The 26,326-nt window shown below is 46.8% G+C and overlaps 1 protein-coding gene across 2 annotated transcripts in view; it reads left to right on the top strand.

Moving 5' to 3' along the window:
- The window catches only part of MGAT4B (alpha-1,3-mannosyl-glycoprotein 4-beta-N-acetylglucosaminyltransferase B), a 50,288-nt gene that overhangs the window by 17,163 nt on the left and 6,799 nt on the right, over nucleotides 1-26,326 (top strand). The window contains exons 2-9 of one of the 2 annotated variants that reach the window (XM_005483645.4): nucleotides 17,757-17,936; nucleotides 18,615-18,755; nucleotides 19,569-19,702; nucleotides 22,132-22,178; nucleotides 24,291-24,404; nucleotides 24,819-24,894; nucleotides 25,267-25,381; nucleotides 26,128-26,258. In XM_005483645.4, coding sequence (XP_005483702.2) covers nucleotides 17,757-17,936; nucleotides 18,615-18,755; nucleotides 19,569-19,702; nucleotides 22,132-22,178; nucleotides 24,291-24,404; nucleotides 24,819-24,894; nucleotides 25,267-25,381; nucleotides 26,128-26,258 — 938 coding nt within the window. The remainder of the gene's footprint in view (nucleotides 1-17,756; nucleotides 17,937-18,614; nucleotides 18,756-19,568; nucleotides 19,703-22,131; nucleotides 22,179-24,290; nucleotides 24,405-24,818; nucleotides 24,895-25,266; nucleotides 25,382-26,127; nucleotides 26,259-26,326) is intronic. The other variant, XM_074552111.1, reaches the window with a different exon arrangement.

The following is a 26,326-nucleotide window of genomic DNA, read 5'->3' on the forward strand; positions in this document are numbered from 1 at the left end:
CAAATGAATGTGATACCTGATGATAAATAATTCAAAGTTGAGATGCAAGGCAAGGGGAGATTATAGAAGGAATAAAATATATGTAAACTGACCTTAAGAAAAATAAGCAATCTCAAAAGCTTAAGCTCATCTTCCAAGATGGCCCATAGAAACAGCTGCCTCTTGGTGCAGGTTTGCTTCCAATTCCTGAATCCAGGGGATTTTAGGCCAGCAGAATTTCCAGTTTGTAGTCTGAGTTTGGCCAAAACTACAAATCTAAGGAGCTGCTCCCCTTGCACAGCTCTGTTGCACTTCTGGTCATCCCTGATCCTGGTTTAGGCAGCAGGAAAGCTTTGCCAAGCAGACCAGATTTCTTTTAAATATATGGTTTCTGGTTTATTTTTTGTAGTTATTGGGTTAAAAGTGTCTGCTTCATAGTTTCATTACAGCTGAAATTACTAGTCATAATTAACTATTTAGTCATAATTTAAAATATTTTGAATCCAGAAAGGTCTTCATGAGATTGCAAGAGGCACAAGACTGGAAGTAACACTCAGACCCCTGCTGCCACCACTGCCCAGGGTAATTCCAGCTGCCACCCCCTAATCCACCTCTCCCATGGGGTAGGTGAGAACTGCAGATGCAGCCCTGTATGGAGCCACAGGTTTTAATGATAAAGCACCCAGCACACTCCTGGGTGGGGTGCATGCCTCTCTGCCCTCCCTTTTCCACACCTCCTATCGGGAATTTCATTTGCTTTGTGGGATGTTCTTTGCAGGGATTGGCTTGCTCAGACCAAGCTGGGATTTGATTGATTAAAGATGCTTCTTCCTCAGCTCCCTGCCCCATCCTGGTAAGAGATGGATAATCACCCTTCAGTGCCATGTTCCTGCAGCAGGAGGGAAGGTGGTGCTGATCCAGAGTTACAATCCTGCACCAGAGAGCAGCTTTGAGATCATTTCACTTGCCAGCTTTATAGGAGTTTTCACTAAACTGTGGAGGTAGCTTGATTTTGCCCTTTGATCAGCCAGAAATAGCGATGCTACAGTGTCCTGCTCCAGCTCAGCTTTTGGCAGCATTCCTGAATGCCAGCAGCCTTGTCCTGGCCGGTGCCAGGCGCCCTCGTGCCCGGCCACCCCGACAAGGCCGCGTTTGTCCCCAGGCTTGGCCGGCCCTGCCTCGCTGGGGCAGTGGGGCTGAGTGGTCATTTGGTGATGACAGAAATCACACAGCCCTGCAGCTCCACCCTCCAAGTGTTTCACTGGGGATCCCAAGGGTTGGTTCCATCCTGACTTTGTGCCGTGGTGCAGGAGAGTGTGTGGCCTCTGTTACCAGATGGAGTAACTTGATTTGCTCGTAATTCTGTCTGTGTTGAGTTAAGCAATATAGGCCAAGGAGGGAAAGGAAGCAAATTTTTTGTTGCAAATTTACTCTGTGGCTTCTTCAGCTTCTGGGAGGGGCTGTTATGATAAAGTCTGATATATTTTCACATCTGCCTACGAAAAATGTAGGATTTATCTTTCAAATGAAATTTGCTCTGCTGCGCTGCCAGCAGGGTTTTTTTGAGTAGCTATTTTTGTGAAATATAACCCGAGAATTTGTATTGGCTTAACACTTAAAATGTAGCCAAGGGAAGATGGAATATTCATCTTTATTGTATTTGTTTCTCCTGTAATGAGACGTTACTGTCTGTCGTAAAGGAAGTGGTTCTCCAGCCCAGGGAGCATGCCCAGTGATTTTCTGTTTGCTCCATTAGCTTGTGTGCAGACCTCCTGATTTTTTATGTGCATGTGCTTTTCTACTTGTTTAATCCTGCCAACTGCTCTTCTGGTTGGAAATCCATTTCTATAATGCTGGGTATTACACAAATTTGTTGAAGCTCTTAATGCAGATAACAGGGAAGGGGGGTGAGCCTGCTTTGCCCGGTCAGCCTGAGTCAACTTTCTCCTTCCCATCAGTCACGCAGAGCTTTTGCTGCAGCTCACTGAGGGCACAAAATGCACGCAGCAAAGAAAAATAAAGTTTAAGGAACAGCTAGAGTGCTGTAAATGTCGCTTGGATTTTGATTTACGAAGTCCAAGCACAGCACAAATTGGATGGCTCGCTGTGCCCTGTGGAAATCTCTTTGTCTGCCTTTTTTTGAAATATTTCCATAACTAGTAATCATGGCATTGTAGCAGAGAGCCCTTCTATAAAGAGCTTTTTGGTCACTGCTGCTGTTTATTGTGACTCTGTACTGCGTGTTAATTGCGGCTCCTCATTCACGGGATGTTCATCAGGAATTGCAGAATGGATGCCAGCAGTGATGCTCTGGATTTTGGGGTTCTTGTGTGCATGATGCTTTGGGGACCAGAGCTGGAGCAGTGAGAGGAATCCTCCCTCTGTGTGTGATTTGCAGTGTTTGTGGAGCTGTTTGCAGCAGGACTGAGCACATCCCTGCCTGTTGTACTGTTCTGGTTGTTTTAATCTGTTGAATTCATCCATGGCACTTTGCCTGGTGGAGAGTGGTGGGAATGTTGTCAGCAGTGGCAGAGAAGGATGCCAGGCTGCTTTTTTGTTTTATTATTTGTAGTAAAGCCATACAAAGTCCATCCAGGGCCTCATGACAATGGTTTGAGTGGCTGTCAAGCATGCATGTACTTTTTGTTTCAGCAATGGAACAGGCAACCTTCTCAAAGTTTAGTGTGAGTTTATATCCTGGTGTTAACTTCTGACTTAACTACCCAGTTCTATTAAAAATAAAAGGAGTAAAATCATTCTGGCACACTTTGGTAGCTACAGCATTTGGAAACTCTTCAGCTTCTCTCTCTTCTCTTTCCTGATTTCTTCCCAAGAATAGTCGCAACACTTTCTTTTTTAGGACTTTGCCCTAATAATTACATCTGCAAAGATCCGCTGGGATGGGTTATCCCACAAGCAGGATTATGTCCTTAAATGGAAAATAAGCCACCACAACAGCCAAAGTTTGGGGAAGAAATATTATTGTGGGAAAACAAGGTTGCTAAATGTGTTATTCCATGTTGTGGAGCTGCACAGTCAGGAAATGTTTGTTTGTGCAGAGAGGAAATGCTCATGTCTTCTAAATGCTTCTTGCATTCCTTTTTAATTGTTGTTATAGTAGGAAAACATGACTCTAATAAAATACCAACTTACTATCCCCTCTGTAAAGGAACAGGAGGTGTGAGAAATTGGAGGGAGTCAGGGAGGCCAGTCTTGCTTTATGAACTCTATTTACTGGCTTCTGCTCCTCCCTTTCCCCCCAAGCCCAGGGGGGTGCAGCTCCTCTCCAGGCTGCCTGTCCAGCTCTGCAGCCCGGCTGCCTCTTGGCCAAAGATTTGGGCTAAATAATCCAATTAAGCTTTGCAGCTTATATAACTCTCTTGGCTTGAGGCATCAGCCGGACTGACGGGAGAGAGGCACATCTGGAAATCGTGTTCTAAACACGCTGCTGTGGCCCGGCCAGAACGCTTTGGACAAATTTGCTCATACGCACAAGATGTCCTTTGAGCAGCAAGATGAGTGTGCACGGGCTCCTTGCTGAAGAAGTTGAAGCAAATGCTCCTATCCATAAATTGTTTCCCTGGCTGGGAATCTTAAGTGGCTTTTTTTCCTTCCTCTCCCTTCTCCTTTGGAAGATCATCCAGCTTTTCCTTTTCAGCTCCAGAGGATCAGCCCTGTAGTACACTGATCATATATAACACATATGGTTTTTTTTTATTTCAAAGGTGGGAAGGACCTCCAGCATTATTTAGTCTGACTTCTTATCTGCTACTCATCATAGGAGTTGCTTTTTATTTCATCTGAAATACAGTTTGGTGTATAAGTGGAACACAGCTCTGAAGACAAGTATTTTTTCTGAGAATTCATTATAACCCTGGTAATTTATCCTAATGCTTAATGACAGTATTAAAACATGGGCATTTTATGTCAGCTTGAGGGTTGAGGAGAAAATAGAATTCAGCCATTCTGTATTTCAAGCAGCATGCCCAATACAAGCTTAGGGAAAAAAAAAAAAGACCAGTGCATGTTTTGGCACTCTTGGATGTCTCTTCTTTTGCTGGCATCCATTACTGTCAGAAGGGAAGTTATGGGCATTAACAGCAGGATGCATTTTCCTTCATGTGCAGTGATATGTGCTTATAGCTTCCTTTTATAGTCTGCTGTCTAACCTTAAAGAATTTATTTGTCAGGTGTGCAGGGCTGGCTTAGCACTCACATCCTGCCTGTTTCTGGGTGCTTGGATGGCTGCTTGTCCAACACCTTCCAAATCTGTGCTGGGGAAGGGTTCTAGAAACATCACCTCCCTGAAATCTGATATCAAACACACACACACAGACACACATACAGACACAGACACACACACACACACGGAGTTCCTGGGCTTGTCCTCAGTAAAACATGCCCAGGGAATTGGCTGCAGTGTGTGCACTGGCCAGGCTGCCAACGAGCAGTGCCAGAGCTGCAGAGGTACTGGGGGTGGTTTGGCAGAGGATGTGTTTTGGTCCCAAGAGGGGACATTGCTGGGGCACAGCAGTGCTGAGGCAGCTCTCTGTGGCATCCTGACCCCACTGTGGCTTTTGAAGTGGTTTAGCCACTTCTGGGTGATGCACAAGGATATGTACCTTGGCAAAACCCTCCAAGCCAGGGAGGTGGTGCAGAGCACTGGGTGGCTCTGCTGGGGTTGCTCCAGTCTGCAGCAATGTAGGGCTAATATGATATTTCTTCCAGTGTATGGATTTATAAGGCTGTCAGAATGCCCCTGCTCTCACCAGGCTTGTAGGATTGTCTTTGTAATCATGAATACCTACATGCAAAGTCATGATGTTATAGTTTACACATTTTGGGGTTTTCCATGGTCATAAAACTAAATGATGAGTTCCCCAAAAGAGGCTGTGTGTTGAACCACTCCTCCCAGCCCATGCCAGCCCTGGAGCTCCCCCATCTCCACTGCTCCCTCAGCCATGGGTTTGCTGGCAATGATAACACAGCTGTGCTGCCACACTTCCACATTGCTGCTGTATCTGACTGACTGCCTGCGCTTGATGTTTTATTCCTAAAGAAGAAAGAAATTGGATTAGATTTTTTTTCTCAGCCATGCACAGCGGTGAGCCTGGGTAACAAAGCTGATCTGTGTGCAGGAAGCTTTGGGAAGCTGGGTGTGAGGATAGGTTATTAACTGGGGACTCACCCAGGGTGATTTGCTTGATGGATTTACCAGCAAGGCATTCCAGGAGGTGCTGAGCAGCCTCCATGGCCCTTGAGAGACCCTTTCGAGTGCATCAGGGGTACTTAAAGCACCTCAGTACAGAAATTACCTCCCTGGACACTGCAGTCCAATAAACCTCTTTGTAGAGAGGGAACAAGGCTGGGATGCTGCTCTCCATGGTGGTGCTGCAGGTACCACCAGGGCAGGTTCTGTGTGGGTTTTCACTGTTTTCCCTGTGCCTGCTGAGCCTGGCTCCCCCTTGGTGGGAGTTTCCTGAGTTTTGACCTCCTGGCACCCCTGGGACAGGCAGATTGCAGCGGGTCAGCCCCTGCAGTCCCTCCTGGTGTAGTTTGCTGTGATTTCTGCACTTTAACTCCTTCAGTACCAACTGTGGCTTTGCTCAGCTGTGCTTAGAGTGATTCTTGTGCAAAATCCCTCTCCCTCCTGTGCCTTTGCTGGGCAGCCGTGGCCTCTCCAGCCCTCTGTGCCCTCTCTTGTCTTTCCCTCACACCTCCTTGAGCTGGCAGCCTGATCGATGTCATTTTTGACCTGCTGCTGGGAGGATGTGCGGCTGCACTGCTGCTTTCTGGGCTGTGTGAGATGCAACTGTTTCATCATGGAAAACTCTGCCTGTGGGGTCTCAGCGCTGTTTGCTGGGCACATCTTCTGGCAGCCCATCTTGCATTCTCTTGCAGCACGTAAACATGTCAAATTTCTGTAACAAAGTTTCCCTCGGCCAGGAAGGTCTGGAAAACTGATCCACAGCAGCCCATAGCAATTAGGTAACCTCATATGTGGCACCAGTGAAGGTAACGGTGTGTGAAATACTGAAAAGCCAAATCCATTTAGATAGACACGTTCAAAGGGAATGTGAGGTGTGAACAGCGTGCCTTTGCTCACAGGGAGTGTGAAGTATCTTCTGCCAGGACTCAGCAGCACTTTAAGAATAGTTGTGAAATTAAGCATAAATACCATGGCCCTGTGGTCCAGGCTCCCGGAATCACGCCTATTTTTGGAGGTGGTGAGCAGCAGGCTGTAAGGCTTAGTGCACTGCCTTTAAGCCTTTAGGTAAACCTGACATTGCAAGAAAGCAAAACCTCCAGGGATGTGGTTTCACAGACATTTAAACTGTTCTCCTTTCGGGCTGTTGTCCAAAAGGGCATCCTGGTTCCCCTGTGCTTCCTGTATATCACTGCCTCGGTCAGCAGGATGATCTGACCCAAAATCAAGCCTGCAGCAAGGATGTTAAATTTTCCATCTGGATGAGGCCATGGGACTGTGGGGCTGACTGGGTTTTGGTGCCCTCTGAGGAGGTTCAGGGAGCTCCCTGTGCATTTTGGCACTCCTGGCTCACCGAAAGCCACTCGTGACGCCTTGCCTGGAGCTCAGCACAAGGGAGAGGGAGATGCCAGTAACATTTCAGAGCAGCAGCTTGTTGAGAAGCTTTCAGGCATCATTTAATAAGCAACCAAAGGTCTTAGCAGTAGGACACCCGTGTAGTCAGCATCCTCCTCCCCTCCAGCTGTTTATTTTCTACCCTTGAAATGTCCTGCAACCCCCACCTTGTGCTGTGCCATCACCAGCATCTGTGTTGCCTCTCAGCAGAGCTGATCTGCTGGAATAATGCTGCTGCTGCTGCTGGCACGGGCTGGCAGGCAGCTCTGCAGCTGGGCTCTTGTGGGGTGTGGAACCAAGGCTGCCTGCTTCTGGATTAGTCTCTGCACTTTGAAATAGTGAAAAGTTAATTTACTTCAGGCTACTATTGGGGGGATTCTGTCTTTGTACTTCCAGTGATGTGTTTTCTGCAAGGGGAAGAAATAAGGGTGGGTTTTACGCATTCTAAAGCAGCTGGTCTGGCTTTGTGGGAGAGGGTGTCGACATTATTTGATAACCCTCTCTCATGTTTTCATGGCTGGTGAATGACAAAAGGGAGAAATGGGTCTTCCCACCCTTTTAGTGATATGTTTTTCTTCCCAGAAACTATCCTAGCATATAAAATGAAACAAGAGCCCTCAGATAGCATCAATAGCTATAGCTGGCCTAAGTGTGCTATTTTATGGCAATGTCTTGTTTTTTCTCTGGAGAAAAGAAAATGTACCCCATTAAGTGCTCATGTTACAAGTCTGCACCCCAGGGGATAAATTTTTCAAATATTAATGCTGAGTAATTTTTAAAAGGTTCTGCATGCATTTTATTTTGAGCATTCTGCAAATTATTTAAGACTACTGAAACAAAATGCAGTTTAGATCAGCTCATCCTGTGATCAGTACGTGGTGATTTTAAAATCTGCTCTACCCAACAGCATGGTCGTGCAGCTGATCAGGCGTTGGTACAGTCGGGAAATTGGAATCTGGTGGTGGCTGTGGATCTGCAGGTAGACAAGATGTAGAATTTACATAAACAGCGGAGTGAGGGGAGTGCTCTCAATATCCTTTCACTCCAATACAGTCACATGCATTGCAAATGAGTTACTCTTTTGGAAAAAGAGCTCAAACCTGACTTGCATTGAAGTTCTCAGCTATTAACATCAGCGGAGCCAGGGACTCCAGCCAGAACTTCTGTGATTTCCTTGATATCCCTCTTAGTACATCACTCTAACTTTTCCATATGTGTTCTCTGATTTATAACGCAACAATACTTTATTTCACTGTTGTAAAATTTTTTCATACACTCAGCCCTGCCAAAAGCTTCATATGTTATTGATTAAACAAATTCCCACTGTTCCAGGATCTCGGCTGCTCTGAGTCTGGTGGTAACTTTAGTGGAATGATGAGTGCACTGGTCGATTGTACAGGAGGTGGGGAGATACGAGGCACCAGCACTTACTGCTGCTGATCAATAAACTCACCTTCAATTCGCAAAGTGGAGCTGCTTTTTCCACCGGTCAGTGCCACATCTCTCCTGAGATGGGCTGAGCTTGTCCATCAGCTGCAAAGTGCTGGTGGCTCAGGGTCATTTGTGGGGGAGATAATGATGATGTTTGATTTTAGTAATGTTGGGAGAAGGATTAACAAGAGCTTCATTTCGACTCCTTCACAGGCAATTACCAACAGCTGCTGCTAGAGAAGGGGTGTGATGATTAACACAGTGACCTTTGCAAGGATTGACTTCCCTTCTTGGAGGGATTCCTTTTGGATCGACTTGTGAGCCATTAGCACTAAGCACAGAGCAGAATCCGTGGGAGCTATGGGTTTTTGTGGAACAAGGTCTCTGTTTCACTATTAACTTAATTAGGTTATAATAGAAAGGGTTTTCCTGTTGGACTGTGAGGCATTTACTCTGCTTCAGGGTTTTCTGCTTCTGTAAAGCTCCAGAGCTGGAGACAAGGTCCTGCAGCTCCAGCCATCAGCTGTTCCTTTGGGGTTGTTTTGGTTCATGAGATTTTACTCACTGGCTTTGCTGCTTGTTGTGAGAATGAGGTGAAAGGGAGAGAAATGCAGTCCAGAGAGTTTGGTGAGAGCCAAGCAAATCCGATTTGTGCTTTTCCTGCATTGTGATGGTTCACAGTTCAGCATGACAAGTGACAAGAGGCATGGCCCATGGCATGGTAGGTGCCCAGAGCCTGCAGGGATGCACAGAGGAGGCTGCTGCAGGTTCCTGCATGTTCATGTTCAGAGCAGGAGAACAACACCCTCTCCTCTGCCAGGCTGTGCCTGCTGCCCTTTGGTGCATCCAAGAGCATTTTCCATGCCCATGCCATGTTAGGAAAGTGCATCAGGCAAATGCATCTCCTTTTAATCCAAACACTGGTTTGCTTGGTAGGACTGACCACATGTACAAGCTCCCAGCTTTTCCCATTCCCCTTTTCCCCCCTTCCTTTCTACCCCTTGCCCAGGTTTGGCTGTGTAATGTCCTCACTTAAAAATCCTGTCGAGCTGCAATTATTTCGAGGTTTAATGACTCATGATTTCTATAATGTTTTATTTTGTTCACTTTCAGCATGTTTTTATTCCCCAGTCAAATAAAGGCTATTAAAAAACTCACCAAGTACAAAGCCTTCACTTTCCATTTGAGAGAAAAATGCTTCGAAAGCTGTATTGGTGCTACACAGGTAAATAATTAGATTGCTAATGAATTAGCTTTGCTTTGAAGACAAAAGCTTCAGTGCTTCTAATTAGGTTGTGAGGAGAGACATAGAAATGCATGATCTTTCTCCCAAGGAAAAGGGGAGAAAAGGGGACTTCCAACCCAGCTGAGACCAGGGACCACTGGTGGGACAGTGTTTTACCTGACCTTGGGCTCAGCACCTTCCAGCTCTTTGATATTGTTTCAATTCCTCAGTGAATTCAGAGAAATAATACACTTTGTCTGTGCAACACATTTCCTTTTCAGTTTGAAATTAATATTTGAATGGAATGGTTACTTAGTGCTATGTTTTGAAACAGGGAGAGTGGAAGCCTGTGGTATATTTTCATTATATCACTCTATTATTTATACTTTCCATCATAAGCCCTATTACCATGTCCATCCTAAGATGAATTATGTCATGTATTTTTTCTTTCCTCACAGAGCAGGATTTTTTCCCCAGGCCTTTGATCATTCTTATCACCCTCTCAAAAGTCCCTTTTAAGTCTGTATTAATACTCTTTTTCAGATGAGGTGAAAACTATTGTGGGATTAGGCAGCATCATTTTAATAATGTTATAATCTTCATACTATTATTCCCCATCCTGTTCACTAACCACACTAACATCTTGTTTTCCTCCCTCCCTATCCCCCTTTTTTCCCTGGATTGCTGCAGATTGGGCTGCAGACACCAATGCTGTGGTTTCCTCCCTAGTTAATATTGCCAATTAAGAACCATGTGAAAAATACCTTGATCCTCCCCCAGTTAAAGTGCATGTATCAGTTTTGGTGTCACATTTGGTTGACTTCTCCTGATGATTTGCTCCTTTTCTGGCTTTGATGAGCTTATCTCCATGTCCACTCTGTATTTGGCTACTTCACAAATTCATCTTCTTCCCCAGATCCTCACTAAATCTATTAGCTAGTGAGTTTAATACAAATCCTTATGGCTTCCTCTGGATAGTTAACCTTTTGTTATGATGAAAATTCACTGTTTAATCCCATTTTTTTTCTCTGTAGATCAATGGCAGCATTTGCCCTCTTCCCCTTTCCTCTTTAGCTTTTTTTGCAGCAAAATGAATTGCCATCTGATTTCTTCATCTCATAAATCCCTTGAATGGGTTGATAAAACCCCAGGACAAATCAGAAGGACTGGTTCCTTTGTCAGAAGCTGATGGTGGTTTATACCTGCGGGGAATTTCCTCTCCTGCCAGTGCTTTTGTTTGGCAGGTGAAGCCCAGGGGATTCAGGAGCCCTTTGTATCCTTCGCTGTGATTCACCCACAGAGCAGCGCTGCAGAAAGAGATCCCAAACCTGCTCTGCAGGTACCCAGGAGCAGTCTGACAGCTTCTGCTGCCTCCTCTGCCCTGATCCAAAGCATTTTAGGCAGAAGTGGTGGGCATTGCTGTTTACATTCCTAATTTCTGAGTTTCTACATCTGTGCTTTGGTGTCTGCATCCCCCCTGGGGAGCCTTTGGATTTGGGCACAGGCACCCTTGTGACTTGCCCTCCTCCTTGGAATGGGGAATTGGAATGCTCACCATCTGTGTTGTGTTTCAGCATCCCCATAATGGGAAATCTACTCCTCCCCATCACTGAAAACTTACAACTTAGGACTTTAGAAGCAAAACAAAAAGCTTATTTTTTGAAATATCTGTGTGCATGTTGTCTGAACTGACTCTCCAATGCAAACAGTAGCTCATACTTTGCAATAACAAGGCACAGGGGATATGAATTTTTCTCTCTCCTTCTGATGACGTATGTTGTGAGACAACATTAAACTCCAGCGAGATGTGCAACAGAAATATGATCAACACCTACTGCTGCAAAAAGAAATAGTGACTTAAAGGTGCCTGTGTTCCCTGGGGAGGGACCGTCGGTGGAGAGATGCATTGCATTTCTATCTCATTACTCGGAGCTGGTGAAGGTTGAAATGCCGTTAAATATACCACAGGCTCTTATTAAATGGCCATATTAAAGAAAACAACACCAGACTGGAGCTGGGGAAAGCTCTTGCTTTATTTGAGGATCATTTTTTCAGACAGGCTGACTTTTAATAAGCCTCTTGCCCTGGCTGATGAGTTCTCTCAGCGTGACGCTGATGCCGTGGGATGCTCAGACCCAGCAGCCAACCCAGGGGCAGCACAGGAGCCTCCACTGACTGTGGGGAATCTTTCCTGCTGCCATCACCCACCTGGGCAGCCAGTGCCTTTAGCTGGGTGTGGAGGGTGGGTACTGGTTTTTCTGAGATGCTCCAGAACAGCTCTGCATCCACTCAGGACAGTTCTTGAGCACAGGCTCCAAGCTGGAGCACAGTGGTGGCACTGAGGGGTTCATCAGGATGGTGGGGGCATCAAAATACATTATTCAGCCCCAGTTCAGAATAGCACATGCTGTAGGTACTGACTGAACTGAAATAAAGAGTAAATAAAGAGCAGAGGATGAACACAAGGAACTAAACCATAGCTGGTTTTTGACAGCTCTTTGGACCACCAGTCAGTCCATTATGTTCCATCCCTGGCAGTGTCTGAGGCCAGGTTGGATGGGCCTTGGAGCAGCCTGGCCTAGTGGAAAGTGTCCCTGTCCATGGCAGGGCAGTGGAATGAGATGAGCTTTAAAGTTCCTTCCAACCCAAACTATTCCATGACTCTGCTGACTCGGCCTCCCTGTAAGTGCCAGTGCCAGCAGCACCTAACCCAGCCCCATTGCTCTGAGCTGGGAACCCCACATGCCACCCCTCTCCTTCCCTGGTCCCTGTCCTGCCTGGAGCTCTTCACACCTGTAGCTATTTTCCCAATAATCATCAGCTTTCTAGTGGTACTAAAGATTCTACTTTCCCTGTTACTTTTTGCCTTGGTGGTAACCACAAATTACAGCATAATATAATTTTATAAACTTGAAAAAGTTTCTTTAAAAATTCTTTTTGCTTTAAATTTTTTTTCTTTAAAAAATAATGTAAAAACTTTATAATTTAGAATCTTGGGGTGTACTTACAAGCAGCAGCTAGAAAATGTCTGCTTTGACTGAGTATCCAGGTGGTTTGGGACACAGTGGAGAATTAAATGTCGCATAATGTTTACTGAATAGAGCATCCGTGTTTGCTGTGTGGTGATGGCACTGCTGAAACACACTTTCTGTGCAGATGAATCAGCCCGCAACAGGGTAATTGCAACTGCTGGAACCTTTTGGGAGCCCCCTCTGCCAGATACCACCCACTCCCCAAAGTCTACCCTTGACAGTGTTTGAATTGTTGCTCAGTGTGTCTTGGTGCTCAGTTCCTTAATGCAAATCAGATTCTCAGTGGCTGCATACATCCCACTCTGCCAAAATATTTATGATTTTAAAAGATGAGTCTGAAACTGGGAGCAGTGACCTGCTGGCTCACAGAAGGGAAGGTGATGTGTCTCTCAGCTTTCTCATCTCACAGGAGCACTGTTCGTGTTTCTTTAGATCTGAAGGAAAAGACCTCAATCATCATCCTGCCTTTGGTGGGGGGGTGAGGAGGGGCTGGTATTTGGGGATTTTGGATGCTAAACTATCCTTCCTTACTGCTACTTAAGAGTCCTTTGCAGGGTTTTTTTGAGGGATGATTTGGGATTTGTTTATGGTGAGTCTCTAGAGCTGGTTTCTGCTTTTTAAAGCTAGATAAGCACAGGGCAACATTTTGCTTTTAATGATATAAATAGGTTATTGTGGAGTTGCTGCAATCTCTGTGTACCTGTGTGCAAAGTGCCTCACACCTGTGTGCTGCACCAGCCACCAGATTTCCATGTAAAGCAGGACTGCTCCTTTTGTGCCTCTCACAGGCAGAATTTAATTCACTGACACGGCACAGTAACTCCTTCTATCCATTTTAATGGTCCAGTGAAATTCTGTTAGCAAAAGACCTAATGAATGTTGCGATTCAATCAGGGCAATCTAGAGTGTAATGCGTGGAGCCGTGCCAGCATTATATAAATCATTAAACATCAAAATGCAAAAAAAAAAAATAAAATTCCCTAATCATCATCTAACTCCAGGAGCTGCTGGAATGGCTGGGGCTGGAGGCAGCTAGGGCCGGCATGGGTGCCTGGCTGGGATGGGACAGTGGCTCACCAGCCTGGTTCCTGTTCTTGCCTGTTGGCATTTTTGGATACACAGATGCTCCAGCATGGAGAGGGTTGTTTGTGTGCTCTGCAGTCCCCCCAGGCCCTTGCAAGTCCTAGAGGGGGAGGCATTTATTTCTTAAAGGGATGCTTTAAATAAAATGAGGGAGAACAGTCATTACAGAGACGTTTTCTGTAGGCAGATGAATTTTCTGCTCCAACTTAATTTACATTGTAAGGGAACTGCATTTCTTCTTGCTCTTTTGGCTTTGGGAGTTCGTGCAACAGCGGTCAAAAGGTGCAGTTATGCTCTAGAAGCCAAGATTTTGTAGAGATAAACAGTTTAGAGGTTTGAGGGTTGTTTTTAGTTTTTAAACCAAGTCTCTTGAAAGTCTTCCTAATGAGAAGCAAGTCCAGCTAGCAAAGACTGTGTGTTTGCTTTTGAAAAGATTGAAATGGAGGGAAATCTCTGGCGTTAGCCATGGGTCCACTCTGCTGGGAGAGGTTATCAGCAGAGAACAAAACCAAAAGTAATTGGAACTGAAATATGGACGTGCTTAAAATGCACTGCAGACTCTCTGGGAGGTTGGAGTGTGATTGGAAAGACGAATGCAAAATACAGAATTATAACATTCCTGACTCTGTGTGTGATAGTATGTATGGGTGTGTGTGTATATATATGTGTGTGTGTGTGTGTATGGATGACTGTGAGATTTCAGGGTGGGGGTTTTATTGGCACTGGTCTGATTTTATTTCTGTCTCCTGGTTTAGGATCAGATTATTTTGCTTTCACTCAGAAACTGAAAATGGATGTGGATGCAGTTGTCCCAGCCCTCACCTCTGCTAGCAAACATAGTTTGCACTTAAGAGTCACTTGAATAAGAATGAAGACACAGAATTCTCCATAGTGGAGAAATACTTTTAATTGAGGGATTGTTATCTTAGATGGGTAAATCCTGTGGGGAGGCTGCAGGAGCTCAGCTCTGTGGGACACCCACAGGCTCCTGGGGAGCAGCCCATAACCCCCTCCAGCCTGTGCCCATCCCTTGCACGCTGCTGCATCCCAGATGCTGAGCAGTCACAGGATGTTCTGGCTTGGAAGACACCCACTAAGATCACCAAAGTCCAGCTCACGAAAGGGCCTGTTCAAGCCATCCCTGCCTTTTGCTTCCCCAGTGGTTTGTGCTCAGCAAACCCAGCCCAGGTTTCTCAGCTAAACCACAAAGCCTGTCAACTGTGTCCGGGCACAGCCATGCAGGAGAGGGGTGTGGGGGGACATTGGTCGGTGAGTGATGCTCAGCTGGACACTCCTGTGGCCACTGTCCCTCAGCCTGGGGCTGCTCCCCCTCCAGGATCCCCTCTGGGAACTCTGCAGTGGGCATGGCATGGACAGATGGTGGCTGGCACTCAGCTGTGCCCAGCGCTGCCTCCCTGCCCTGCTGAGCACTGGCTTGTATGAGGATGCCTGATTCCCACTTGAGCCTCACAGCCAGCCTGCTTCTAAAAACAGATTGTGAGAAACCATTGTGTGCAGATATGGGCCCTGGCAAGGTGAGAAATGAGTTCTTTGCTCATGTGTGCTGCAAGTTTGAGAGGGTTTTGGTCTCCCAGGTCAGTCCTGCAGCCTGTCACCTAAGACTGACTTTCTTTCTTAAACCAGTATATTTTAAGCCCAAAGCAATGTGTTATCTCTCAAGAAAAAATAAGCTAAATATTTAATTTTGTTAGATATAGCTAGGAGTTTTTGTCCTGCAGTGCTTGAGTCTAGGGATATTTTAAGAGCTCTGTTATCTTGTGCTGGGAGGGAATACAATAAATATGTAGATAGGGAGTGCTGCTGGTTTAAAAGGTATGTAAAGGGTCTGTGCTGAACTGACACTAGCTGAAAAATTTGTTCAGCCTAATTAGCAGCAAATCACTTCTGTGACCAACCTTGCTTGTGGAGATGGGAGCCAATCCCCCCCTCCTTATCCTCTGCTGCCCTTCGTGGGTTTTCAGAGCCCTCCCTGGCTCAGAGGTGAAGGTTTTTGTGAGGACACAGATCTGCAGCCACATGTCATTGCAGGCCAACAAGTGCAAAATTACTGGAAATTCATGGGAAACTGTACACCCATCTCAGGCTTTGTCTAGGATTGTTCAGGCTGTCATCAGAACCAGTCATGATCGATCAGCTTTTAAATTTAATGAAATTTTAATTAAAGAATGGAAAACCTACGAAGACATCATATGACAAGAGAGCTGGAAGCAAATACAATTTCACTTCCAACCATTAACCAGAAAAGCAGCAAATGGTTGACTGCACATCACCATTGCAGTCTAAGGAAAGTACAGCTCTTGGCTTCGGCGGGCAGGTCATTAGTGACTGAATAATCAGTGACATTTCCCTTCTAAATCTGACACAAATGAAGTGCAGTGCTCTGGAAAAAGCCATTAAGTGCAAAGCCTCGCCTTTACTCTGCTCCAGGTATTGCAGAACAAGATCTAATGGCAGCCTTTAGCTGTGATTTGGCTTTGATAGCATCCACAGGATAGGAACCCCCAGGATGCCAAGAGCCAAATGCTTCCAGCCTTGCATGAGCCATCGTGTTGTGCAAAAACAGAAAGTGAGACTTGTTCTTTGCTGGTGTTCCCAGATGCAGCCAGTAAAAGATACAATAGGAAAACCTATAATGTGGGGCATTGGGAAGCTGAATGTAGCTGTATTCTTATGTCTGAGAGGCAGCAGCAGGTAAAGGTCTCACTCATCGTGGGAGGAGTTTTTAGAGCCTGACATCCTCCTGAGAATTCCTGTGGCAGCTCTCAAAGCTGGGTGTTAACTTGTTTTTCTGCATATTTGAAAATGTTTTTTCGATGGGAGTGGAAAGCGAGCAGCACCGCACAGGAAAAAGGAAGGACTGGTCTTGTTTATGTCTCTGCCTTGAATTTCTCTGAATAACGTGTTGTCAGATGGACCAGTCATCAAATGGGTGTAACTTCCTCTGCTCCCTCCCCGTGTGCCATGGCTTTGAAAATAATGTCAAAAGGTTAATAGGAGCCAGACTGCCTTGGGGGGGTCCCTTGTGCTGAAGGAGTGAGTGTTTAAGGAGGTTTTTCTTGGGGGAAAGACTGAATAGGGGAAACTTTTTCTAGGCAAAAGCATTACCAGTACCTGGACTGGGAAGCACTGTTGTCTTGGAAACTCTGCACTGAAGCTGGATATGTCTGATTTTCAAAATTCCTTTTACTTTTTCTTCATGGAACCCGAAATAGAAGATTTTTTAATGCAGTCAATGTATCTTTTTCAATTGCTTTGATTTATATTTAGCCCTGTGTTGTGAAGTTCCAGTGCACTATTTTTGATCATTAACTCTCCTAGTCGTGTTTGGGTTAAGAGTCTACTATTCAGTGGATAAATCTGCTTTGGCTATAGTCTTGTGAGTTATAATCTTACTGAAAACAAATGAATAACCACAGATAAAAGTGTATTTTTAATGAGTAGTTTCATTAATAAAGGGAAAAAATGTCCCAGGAAGGTTCATTAGTGGCTCACTGATTCCACTCCCAGCTGTTGTATAGTTAGTTCTGACTGAAAGCTCTTGATAGTTTTATTGCTCTGTTTACAGAGCATGGGATAAGATGTTGTTTCAAAACAAAAAGCTCTGTTACCCTACCAGAAGAGGTTTTTTATACATTTATGGTGCATGCTAAAGGTATGTGCCAAACACTTGAATTCATATAAGCATCCAGGCAGTTGTTGCTATGTGATTTTCTTTATTCTGATGTGTTTTGGAGAGGTTAGAGTCCCGAAATCTCTTTCGGCTGTTAAAATTTGGGGTTCTCTTCCAAATCTGGAGGAGGTGCTGTCTGCACCCTTGTCTCACTGCAGGGCAGCATCCTCCCTTGCCAACATCTCTCTTTCCATCACTCGGGATCTTCCAGGAGGTGGTTGTATTTGTGTGTCCAAAGAAGGGAAAACAAGCTGGGGAAGGTTCAACCTGTAGAAAAAGATAGATTGGTTATTAGGAAAAAATCCTTCAGGTGAAACCAGTCAATCATTCACACAAGGTGCCCAGGGAAGTGGTGAAATCACCATCCCTGAAGAGATATAAATGATGTGTAGATGTGGCACTTGGGAACGTGGTTTAGTGGTGGTCATGGCATTGCTGGGTTAATGGTTGGACTCAATGATCTTAGAGGTTTTTTCCAGCCCAAACTGTTCTATGATTCTATTTCTACATGACCCAGAAACCCAAGCTGAAAGAGGAAAAATGGAAGTAGCTTTATTATTGAAGTTCTGAACTTAAACTCCCCTCCCCGTGACCCTTTTGCCAATGGGTGCATGCTGGACCACAGCTCCCTAAATCCATAATTTAAGGAGTGGGGAGGCAAGGAAGGTATGAGTGAAACCCAGGACTGAGCTTCTCCCTCTGCTCCATCCTCAGGTGACGTTGTGGACATCTACCAGCGGGAGTTCCTGGCGCTCAGGGACCGGCTGCACACGGCCGAGCAGGAGAGCCTGAAGCGCTCCAAGGAGCTCAACCTGGTCCTGGAGGAGATCAAGAGAGCCCTGTCGGAGAAGCAGGCCCTGAGGGACATAAACCGGACCTGGAGCAGCTTATCTGGTGAATAAACAGGCCTTGAGCACCTGGGGCAGTGTTGGAGCTGTTTCTGATGAGGAGGTAGAGAGGTGTGTGTGTGCGCAGGGCTGCGGACAGGACCTGCTCTTCTCTCCCCCAGCACGAGCAAATTGTGGAGTTCAGAGAGACTTGGGAGCTCTTAAACTCCTGTTTAATTAGAGGTGCATAAGCATCATTAAACACGGATTTGCCTCTGCCGAGGATATTTGCCAATTTGCTTGCTTACAAGCTTTTTTTTCTCCCTTGCAAGTCATACACTCTGTTTCCTATGGCTGTATTCAACCCATATGGAAAATGGGTATCCAAAGAGAGGGGGGAGGAAGGAGTTAGGCTGGCTGAGCACCCCTCACCAATTTGTTTGTTCTTTTTTTTTTTTTTAAGTTGCTCCGTTGAAGAAAATTGGATCTCAACAGAAAGATCTGATTTGACCTTCATTTTATCTTCATTCTCCCCTCTCCTTCCCAAATATTTTGGGACTTCTTTAAGGCCCTCCTGGCTCCTGCTGAACTTTATTTGGGTTTGTGGTAGCATGTTAAAGTTGGCCTGATTTTTTTATAACCCAGCAGTAGTCTCAGGTGGCCAGGCTGCTGTAAAAAGGCTTTTTGCCTTGCAGTCTCTTCCTACCTACCGTGCCTTGCAATTGATTCCCTTTTCCTTTTTAAGACGAAACCAAGTTAAAACTGTGGAATATCACCAACAAGAATGTGCTGCACCTTCCCACCATCTTCCATCATTTGCCACATTTGCTGTCAAAGGAGAACAGTCTGCAGCCAGCCGTGCATGTGGGACAGGGGCGCACTGGAGGTAAATGGGAATTAGTGCTGCTTCTGGTGCTCTTCCTCACCTTGGTGCCTGTCCCTCCCCTTTCCTCCGGGCCTGCCTGTGGCACAGAGACCAGCAGGACTGGAGGAAGGGCTGCATGCATCATGCAAGCTTCCTTGGTTATGGTGACATGTGGGGTGGGTGAGCCATGTCACGCCTGCAAGTCTACAGGGGAGTGCTGTCTGTGCTCTTGACTGGCCCTAAAATGTTCTTGATGCTTCTGCCAGATGTTGTTTGCTGCTTTCCATATCCAGAGTGCTCTAGACTTTGCCTGGAAGGGCTTCAGATGAAAGCATAGTTTGTAGGGTGCTTCATGGAGACTGTAATCAAACTAAGGAGACAAATCCCATTGGTAACAGGACTTTGGTTACTTGATGATTCCTCCTGCTCCCAACACCAAAGACCTGACTTGCACCTGCTAAACTGGAGTGCTTTTGGCCATGGGAGGGGTTTGGAGAGCAAGAGGTGGTCTTCAAGTTGCTGTCCACAAGTTGAAAAGGCCCCTGGGAGGGGGAGGGATTTGTGGTGTTTCCTTAGAGATCACTCTTTCAGGGACAAAGAGCAGAGCTTATCTGAGTGCCCGTGGCTGCCCTGCCAGCCCAGCACGATGGGTGCTGCTGGCACTGGGCTGAGGACAGGAGTGTGGGAGCCCTGCATAGCCCAGGAACCCACCAACCTGCTGCTCACTGCTGGTTTTTAATGGCAGAGCCTGGCACCGACCAGGTGACTGTCATGGGAGCAGAGCAAAGTGTCCAACACAGCCCCTCTCTAAAATCTCTCCGTGGCCCTGGACAGTGTCCGTCGTGATGGGAATCCCCAGCGTGAAGCGGGAGGTGCATTCCTACCTCACCGACACCCTCAACTCCCTCATCTCAGAGCTCACTCAGCAGGAGAAGGAGGACTCTGTCATCGTTGTCCTCATTGCTGAGGTAAGACAGAGCTTTGCCAGTTTGCCCCCTTTCCCTGCCCCATCCCGCTCTCTGCCAGACTTGGTGCCAAACAGGGTGCTGCCCACCCGGACACCAGCTCTGCCACTTGCTGGGTAGATAAGCCTGGCCTTGGGCTGCCATCCAGTGGGATTGGCAGGTGTGTCTTGCCCAAAATGAGATGCTGGTTGGCTCAGAGAGGATTGGGATGTGAACAGGCAAACATGTCCTGTTAGCAGCTACAGGTGTGGCACAGCTCACCTAAACCATGATGCCTCCTGCAGGGCAATTGAATGGATATCCACAAAATGAGCTGGAGCAGCCCCATGAGCAGGAGAACTCTCAGACCTGCTCGTGCAGCAGCTCTGTTTCTCCACATACCTGTAACACAGCACTAAGCCCCTCTTGAAACCCAAGAGTTGGTAATTTGGGGTTGAGACTGATAATGCCTCTTGGTATTGGTGCCTGGAGCCCTGAGTCAGTTGCTGAATCCAAGGGCTAAAAAGCCTTGATACATTAATCCACAAGAGCTGCTTTTATCTATGGGTTTAGGTGGTTATTTTTCTCCATGGCTTTCCTCTCAGGATTATTTTCTTGAGCCTGAAGTGCATTTGTCTTAATTTCCAGAAATCTGGTGAGAAAGATAAACCTCAGTAGCCTGTTACTGGGAGCGGAACAAAGATGAATGTCCGGGTTTGCTGCCTGTTTACCCATAATTTGACATTTTGAGTAGCATTTGGCCTTCAGGGCTCTGGCTGGTATTTTGTACAGAGAGAAGGTGTGCACAGATGGGTGCAGCCCAAGGGCCCAGGACAGAGTTTGGTCCTGGCTGTCATTTGTCTCCCTTGGAGCCAGGACAAGTTTGGTGACTGTTTTTGCAGTGAGTAAGTTGAAGTCTGAGAGGTTTTGAGACCTAGACCAGCTCCTGTTTTGTACTACAGTAATACTACTTTAGTTGACTTAAAAATGAGGTGCATGCTGTGATGGCAGCTCCTGATTTTCAGGATGTAGCTATGATGAGCAAAGTGAACAACAAATAAAGTTGTTGCAGATTCCTTTGGCCAGGTTTGGTCTTGGAGCTGCACAAGATCCTTCTGTGGAAGTGTCTGCCACTGCTGTGCCTGCTCTGCCTCTTCCCAAAGTGTTTCTCCATGTACCTGCACTTGAAAGAGCTCCTTGGGATAAAGAGTGAATAGAGGAGAGGGTGGAAGCTGAAGCAAATGCTGAGTAATTTGGAGACTCAGCATGAGTGCAGCAACTGAGTGTCCTTTCTGAGATAGGGACTTCTCATTCCCAAGTGTCACTGCTGGCCACTGCAGGTGTCACCCACAGTGCTGGGCTGCCTGGGGGTGCAGGGGCTTCCTTGGCTGCCTGAGGGGAGTCCTGGGGTGAGATGGCTGGCTTGGCTGTCACCAGCCCCCTGCTTCAGAAACTTGGAGTGGAGCTGCATGGTTCCTGCCAAGGCCAGGAGCATCTTTCCTGCTTTTGTTTTTCCCATTGCTGTTTTCTTGGCACGCTGAGGTAAGAAATCAGTCCAGCACCGGGACTCCAAGCCCTGTTTAGGAAAGGGACCTTTTCCTCTCGAGAAAACCCTCCCTTGTCTGTGTGCCAGCACAGAAGTGCTGTGCTCAGCCTGTGACACACATCCCGGTGTCTCATTCTCACCTCGCCCGGCAGCAGCTGCTCCCGGCTTCTGTGGTGCTGCACTGGCAGATCCCCCCAGGACGTGCAGCCTCATGGTCCCTATTGCTGCTCAAACCAGTGCCACCACCAGCAAAAGGAACAGATTCTGCTCCTGGATCCCTGCCCTTTGTTCAGGGGTTTTGTTTCCCTGTCATTGTGCAGATGGTTTCTGTCCAGTGCCTGTCCCTGTACCTCACCCGCAGACAGCAGCGAGCGGCGCTGGCCACCTTTGTCTCCCAAATGTTGTGGGTTGCCACACTGATTGTGGGAACAAACTGGGGCTTTAGGGAGAAAAGTGTCAAAATTAACCTAAAATGAAAAAGTTATAAATAGACCCCTCTTTTTCACCAAAGGGTACAGAGGATTCTCTGCCAAGAATATTCTCTTGGATGCAGGCCAGCCTGTGTAGGGAAAAAATAAATAACCCAGAGGTTAAAACTTGTGCAAACACTTGGTGCTGGCAGGGACAGAAGTGCCAGGAGAGCACATGGGAAAGATGTGCAGGGTCTTGTGTCCTTTGGGATGGATTTTGGTGTGTGATGCCTTTGGTTAACACTGACCACAGAGGAGGGCTCCTGGGAGCCTGCCAGCGTGAGAGCAGTAAAGCTGGATAAAAGGAGACATGAAGGTGAATAAAGATGATACAGATGTACTGACAGTACCCTGGGGTGTGTTGAAGAAGATTTCTGAGCCATGGGGGACACAGGCTGAGGCTGAGGGGTCTAACACTGCTTTTCTTTTGTTTTCAGACAGATCCACAGTACACAGCCGGAGTGGCAGAAAATATCAAAAACTTGTAAGCACTTCCAAGTAGCTTCAGTGTACAGCCTGTGCCTGCAGCAAGGCCAGGGAACGGCTTCGTTAAGGAGAAACACACTTTTCTGCTTCCCTTTTGTATTTTGTTGTTGTTGCTTGGGGTTGTTTCCTCTTTTTAGACTTTGTGCTGTCTTTGCTAATGCTGCTTCCACTTTCTGCTTGTTCTGAAATGCATCCCGTATGTAGCTTCCAGGAGGCTGCTTTGTGCTCGAAGTATTTAACACACGTGGTCGTTTCGCTCTGTTTTGCTCCTTCTGCCCTGGGGCATTGTGAGGAGATGGATTGTTTATATTTACAGCTATCCTGGCGTTGTCTCAGTGTCTGCTGCAGCCCTGTACTTGCTCTGTGCAGTCTGGGCAGTGTAGTAAGCACACACGAATGCTCCTGCCTTATTTCGCTTTAAAATCCGTGATCCATCTTTCTTCCCACTCCAGCCTGTTTGTTTTCCCCTTGTTCCAGGCTCTAGTTACATTTGTCTCTGGTGCTGACTGCTATTTATGTCCTGCAGCCTCAGTGGCTTTTGCAGCTTAGGCTGTGGCTGTTTGAGCAGAAGCTGGTGATGGATTATTAACAATTATTAACAATTATTAACCGTGAGCCGCTCCGGGCGCTCACGGCAGGAGAGCTGGGAGGCAAAGGGAGAGGAAAGGTGGGGGAGAAGGGGCGGTGACTCCGCTCCGGCTCCTGCGGCTGCTCCTTGCCGAGGGATCGCAGCGGCCGCAGGAGAAGAGAAAGGGCAGCGCATCCCGGCAGCGCCCCTTGTCCCCGAGCCAATGGTGGCAGCACGGGGGCTGGGACCTGCCCTGTGCTCCCGGGCACTTGCAGGAGCGCTGGAACAGAGCCCTCCATCTTGCAGTGCGGGAGCTGGCAGGGCTCCCCTCCGGAGCCCGCGGACAGCAGGACGCGCTCGCCGCGGGATAATGGACTGATTGTCCGATGGCTCCTGATGAAATTACCGGGCGCTGCTGCGGAGAGTGCCTCTGCCTGCAAGTCCTGAAACTTTAATTGGCTTAATGGCTTGATTTCTCATCATCCCCCTCTCCAGTGCCTCCTGCCCCTCCCTGAGCCACTGAAATTATTTTTCTTCCTAATAGAATTGAGGTGGTGTGGGGCCAGGGCAGGCTGGGCTTCTCGCAGGAGGGAGGAAGCTGCTGCTGCTTTGCTGCGATGTTTTGTCAGCTCAGTGAGAAGCTGCTCTTTCACTGCTGCCTGGAGAAGGCAAGATTTTAAAATATTAGCTGAAAGACCTGCCAGTCCCAAGGAAGGAATAAGGAAGGGAAAAGGAGTGAGAAGTTTTTGGCAGTGTCGCTGCTTTGTCTCCCTTTGCCCCATCTCCCGTCCTCCAGGCTCTGCACAAACAAAGGAAATCAGCCTTGCACCAAATGTTCTCAAAAAGGCAGGGTAAAAATAACTGGTTTTCCTGCTTATCTCTCACAGTTAGAGCAGTCCCGGGGTATTGCTTGCAAGGCTGATGTAGGTGCCTGCTTCTCAGATGGGTGACATTATTTTCTGTTGGAGTTCGACTCTTTAAAGGTTTCTTAGCCACATTATAAGAAAAGTAGATGCTGATTTTATCAGCATAAGAGAGCTAGGTAGACTTCCTGCTGGCTCTCTGAACTACAGCACAGTAGTGTTTTAAGGAACTTAGCAGAAATGTATAGCACAACCTCGGCAAAATTAATTTTAATTACCAATGCATTTGGAAAATCTCTAAATGCCTGTAGTGCCAAGTCCTTTCTTTGCTGAACCAGTTTGGAGGTCATTTAATCCTGTAAAGAGTACATGGTGCTCAGGGCTGGTCTTTAAAGCTGACCTGTGTGTGTGTGCAGGAGAGAGGAGGATGCTGGTGGGGAGCATATGCACGTGGGGCTATTAGAGACTGTGGGAGGTAGAAGACAACTTAAAAAGTCCATGCCAAGCCCTGCTGATGACTTCTGATGAGGCTTGAAAGTGCGCTAGACTCCAGGGAAGTTCTACCTTAGAGGCTGTGTTTTTTGTTAGGTTCTGTGGCTCAGTGTTTACCCAGCGATTTGGTCTAAGAAATGTTGTGTCAGACGTGGAGTATTTGTTTACTGCTGCTTTTCTCCCTCAGATTCCCAAAGGAAATACACTCAGGTCTCCTGGAGGTAATTTCCCCATCTCCACATTTCTATCCTGATTTCTCCCACCTGCGGGAATCCTTTGGAGACCCCAAGGAAAGAGTCAGGTAAGAATGAGTGACCTTACAAACAATCAAGCCCTGAAATAAGGAGCTATAGGAAGTTCCTCTCTGACTCCAGCAGGGAAGGCTCTTCTGCAGGGCCAGACAAGGACTTTAAACTTGAATTACCCAAGATCTGGAGGGACACAATTTGGTGACAGGGGGATGAACTGGCACCAGCTTTGCCAGGCTTGGCAAAAGCCTTATGGTGTTTCCATCACGAAGTGAGGAGCTCATTTTAACCCAAATTATCTTCATTTTGGAAGTCCTTGAGATTTCCAGTGACTCTTAGCTGACCAGGGACCAAAGGCAGAGGCCATTCCCAGGGCTGTGCCACCTTCCCATCTGCAGCCCAGCCTGGGCAGGCTCCTGGAGCAGCCACCATCCCAGCAGACACTGATGCTCCCTTTGTCTTTGCAGGTGGAGGACAAAACAGAACCTGGACTACTGCTTTTTAATGATGTATGCCCAGTCCAAAGGCATTTATTATGTGCAGGTGGGTTTGGTGCTGGTGCTGGAGGGAAGATGGATGTACCTGTGAGTTCACTGTACTGGCCTGTACCAGCTGAGAGAGAGCAAAGAACATATCCAATTCTGTGATGCAGCAGAGTGGGAGAAGGTTTTAACCACATAGGTTCAAAAGCTGGGTTTTTAAAATACTTTTAGACTTGCAAATATCCCACTAAGGAAAGACAGAAGTCCTTGTTTCTATTACCTGTTAGACTGAGTGAAAAGAAAGTGCTTGGAGCACCTTCCAGAATAAACTGGGTCTGTGCCAAAGCTCTGGTCTATGGTGTGATTGCTCTGCATAGAGAGAGGTTGCTGGGACCTGGATGGGACATTGGCACTGTGCCCTTTTGTCTTGCAGCTGGAGGATGACATTGTGGCCAAACCAAACTATCTCAGCACGATGAAGAACTTTGCCTTGCAGCAGCCCTCTGAAGAGTGGATGATCCTGGAGTTCTCTCAGCTGGGGTTCATTGGTAACGTCCTCTCCCACTCACCCCAGTCCTATCAGGCACAAGGCACAAGAGCCTGCTTGCTCTTGCCAGCACTACATTCTTGGCCCAAGAAATTGTCCCCACAAGATGGTAAAATACTTGGACTTGATCCCCTCCTATTTTTGCAGTGACCCTTGTGTTTGCACAGGGGAGAAAGATCCTCACAGCTGGTACTGCTGATGCTCACTTTAAGTAAAAATAAACCTGGTGAGTGGCCCAGCCAACAGCCAAACAGCTTAGATAGGGCCAGTAGCTTTTAGGCTGGATGGGATCTGGATTTGCCTAAGAGTGTGCAAAAGGAAGTTTGCATCAGCCCAGAACTATTTTGGGAACAGCAGTACATGGTTGCAGTAGCAGCTTGATCTGTTATTTTGGATACTGGTTTGATTGGCTTAAAACTTGTAGTTCTCAGGGCAGGAAATGGTCCGTCCTGCAGCTGGCTGCATTTTTCATCCTTGTTTCTCTTTACTGAATGGGAGAGTTTTAGACCTTTTGATACTGTTGTGACCTGTGAGACTCTAATGCTTTCTAATTCTGCAACAAATATTAAATCCGGAACTGTATTAGCAATGTCAGCAGTGCTGGTACATAAACAGGAGCCACGTGTTGTTTCCTTTACACAGATAGACACAGCTAACCCCCACAGCCCAGTCTCCTAATTTTACTTTCACAGCTCTGATTCTAAACCATTTCATACCATAGCTCCTCTCCCTCCCTTTGTGCTCTAGGAAAAATGTTCAAGTCTCTGGATCTGAGCTTGATTGTGGAGTTCATCCTGATGTTCTATAAGGACAAACCCATTGACTGGCTGCTGGATCACATCCTCTGGGTGAAAGTCTGCAACCCTGAGAAAGATGCAGTACGTAAACAGCCTCTGTTGAAGGGAAATGTTCTGTTGTGTGTGGGCAAATGTACACTTGGCTGTGC

The sequence above is a fragment of the Zonotrichia albicollis genome, chromosome 15, assembly GCF_047830755.1.
Source record: "Zonotrichia albicollis isolate bZonAlb1 chromosome 15, bZonAlb1.hap1, whole genome shotgun sequence".
In the NCBI taxonomy this organism is placed as follows: domain Eukaryota; kingdom Metazoa; phylum Chordata; class Aves; order Passeriformes; family Passerellidae; genus Zonotrichia; species Zonotrichia albicollis.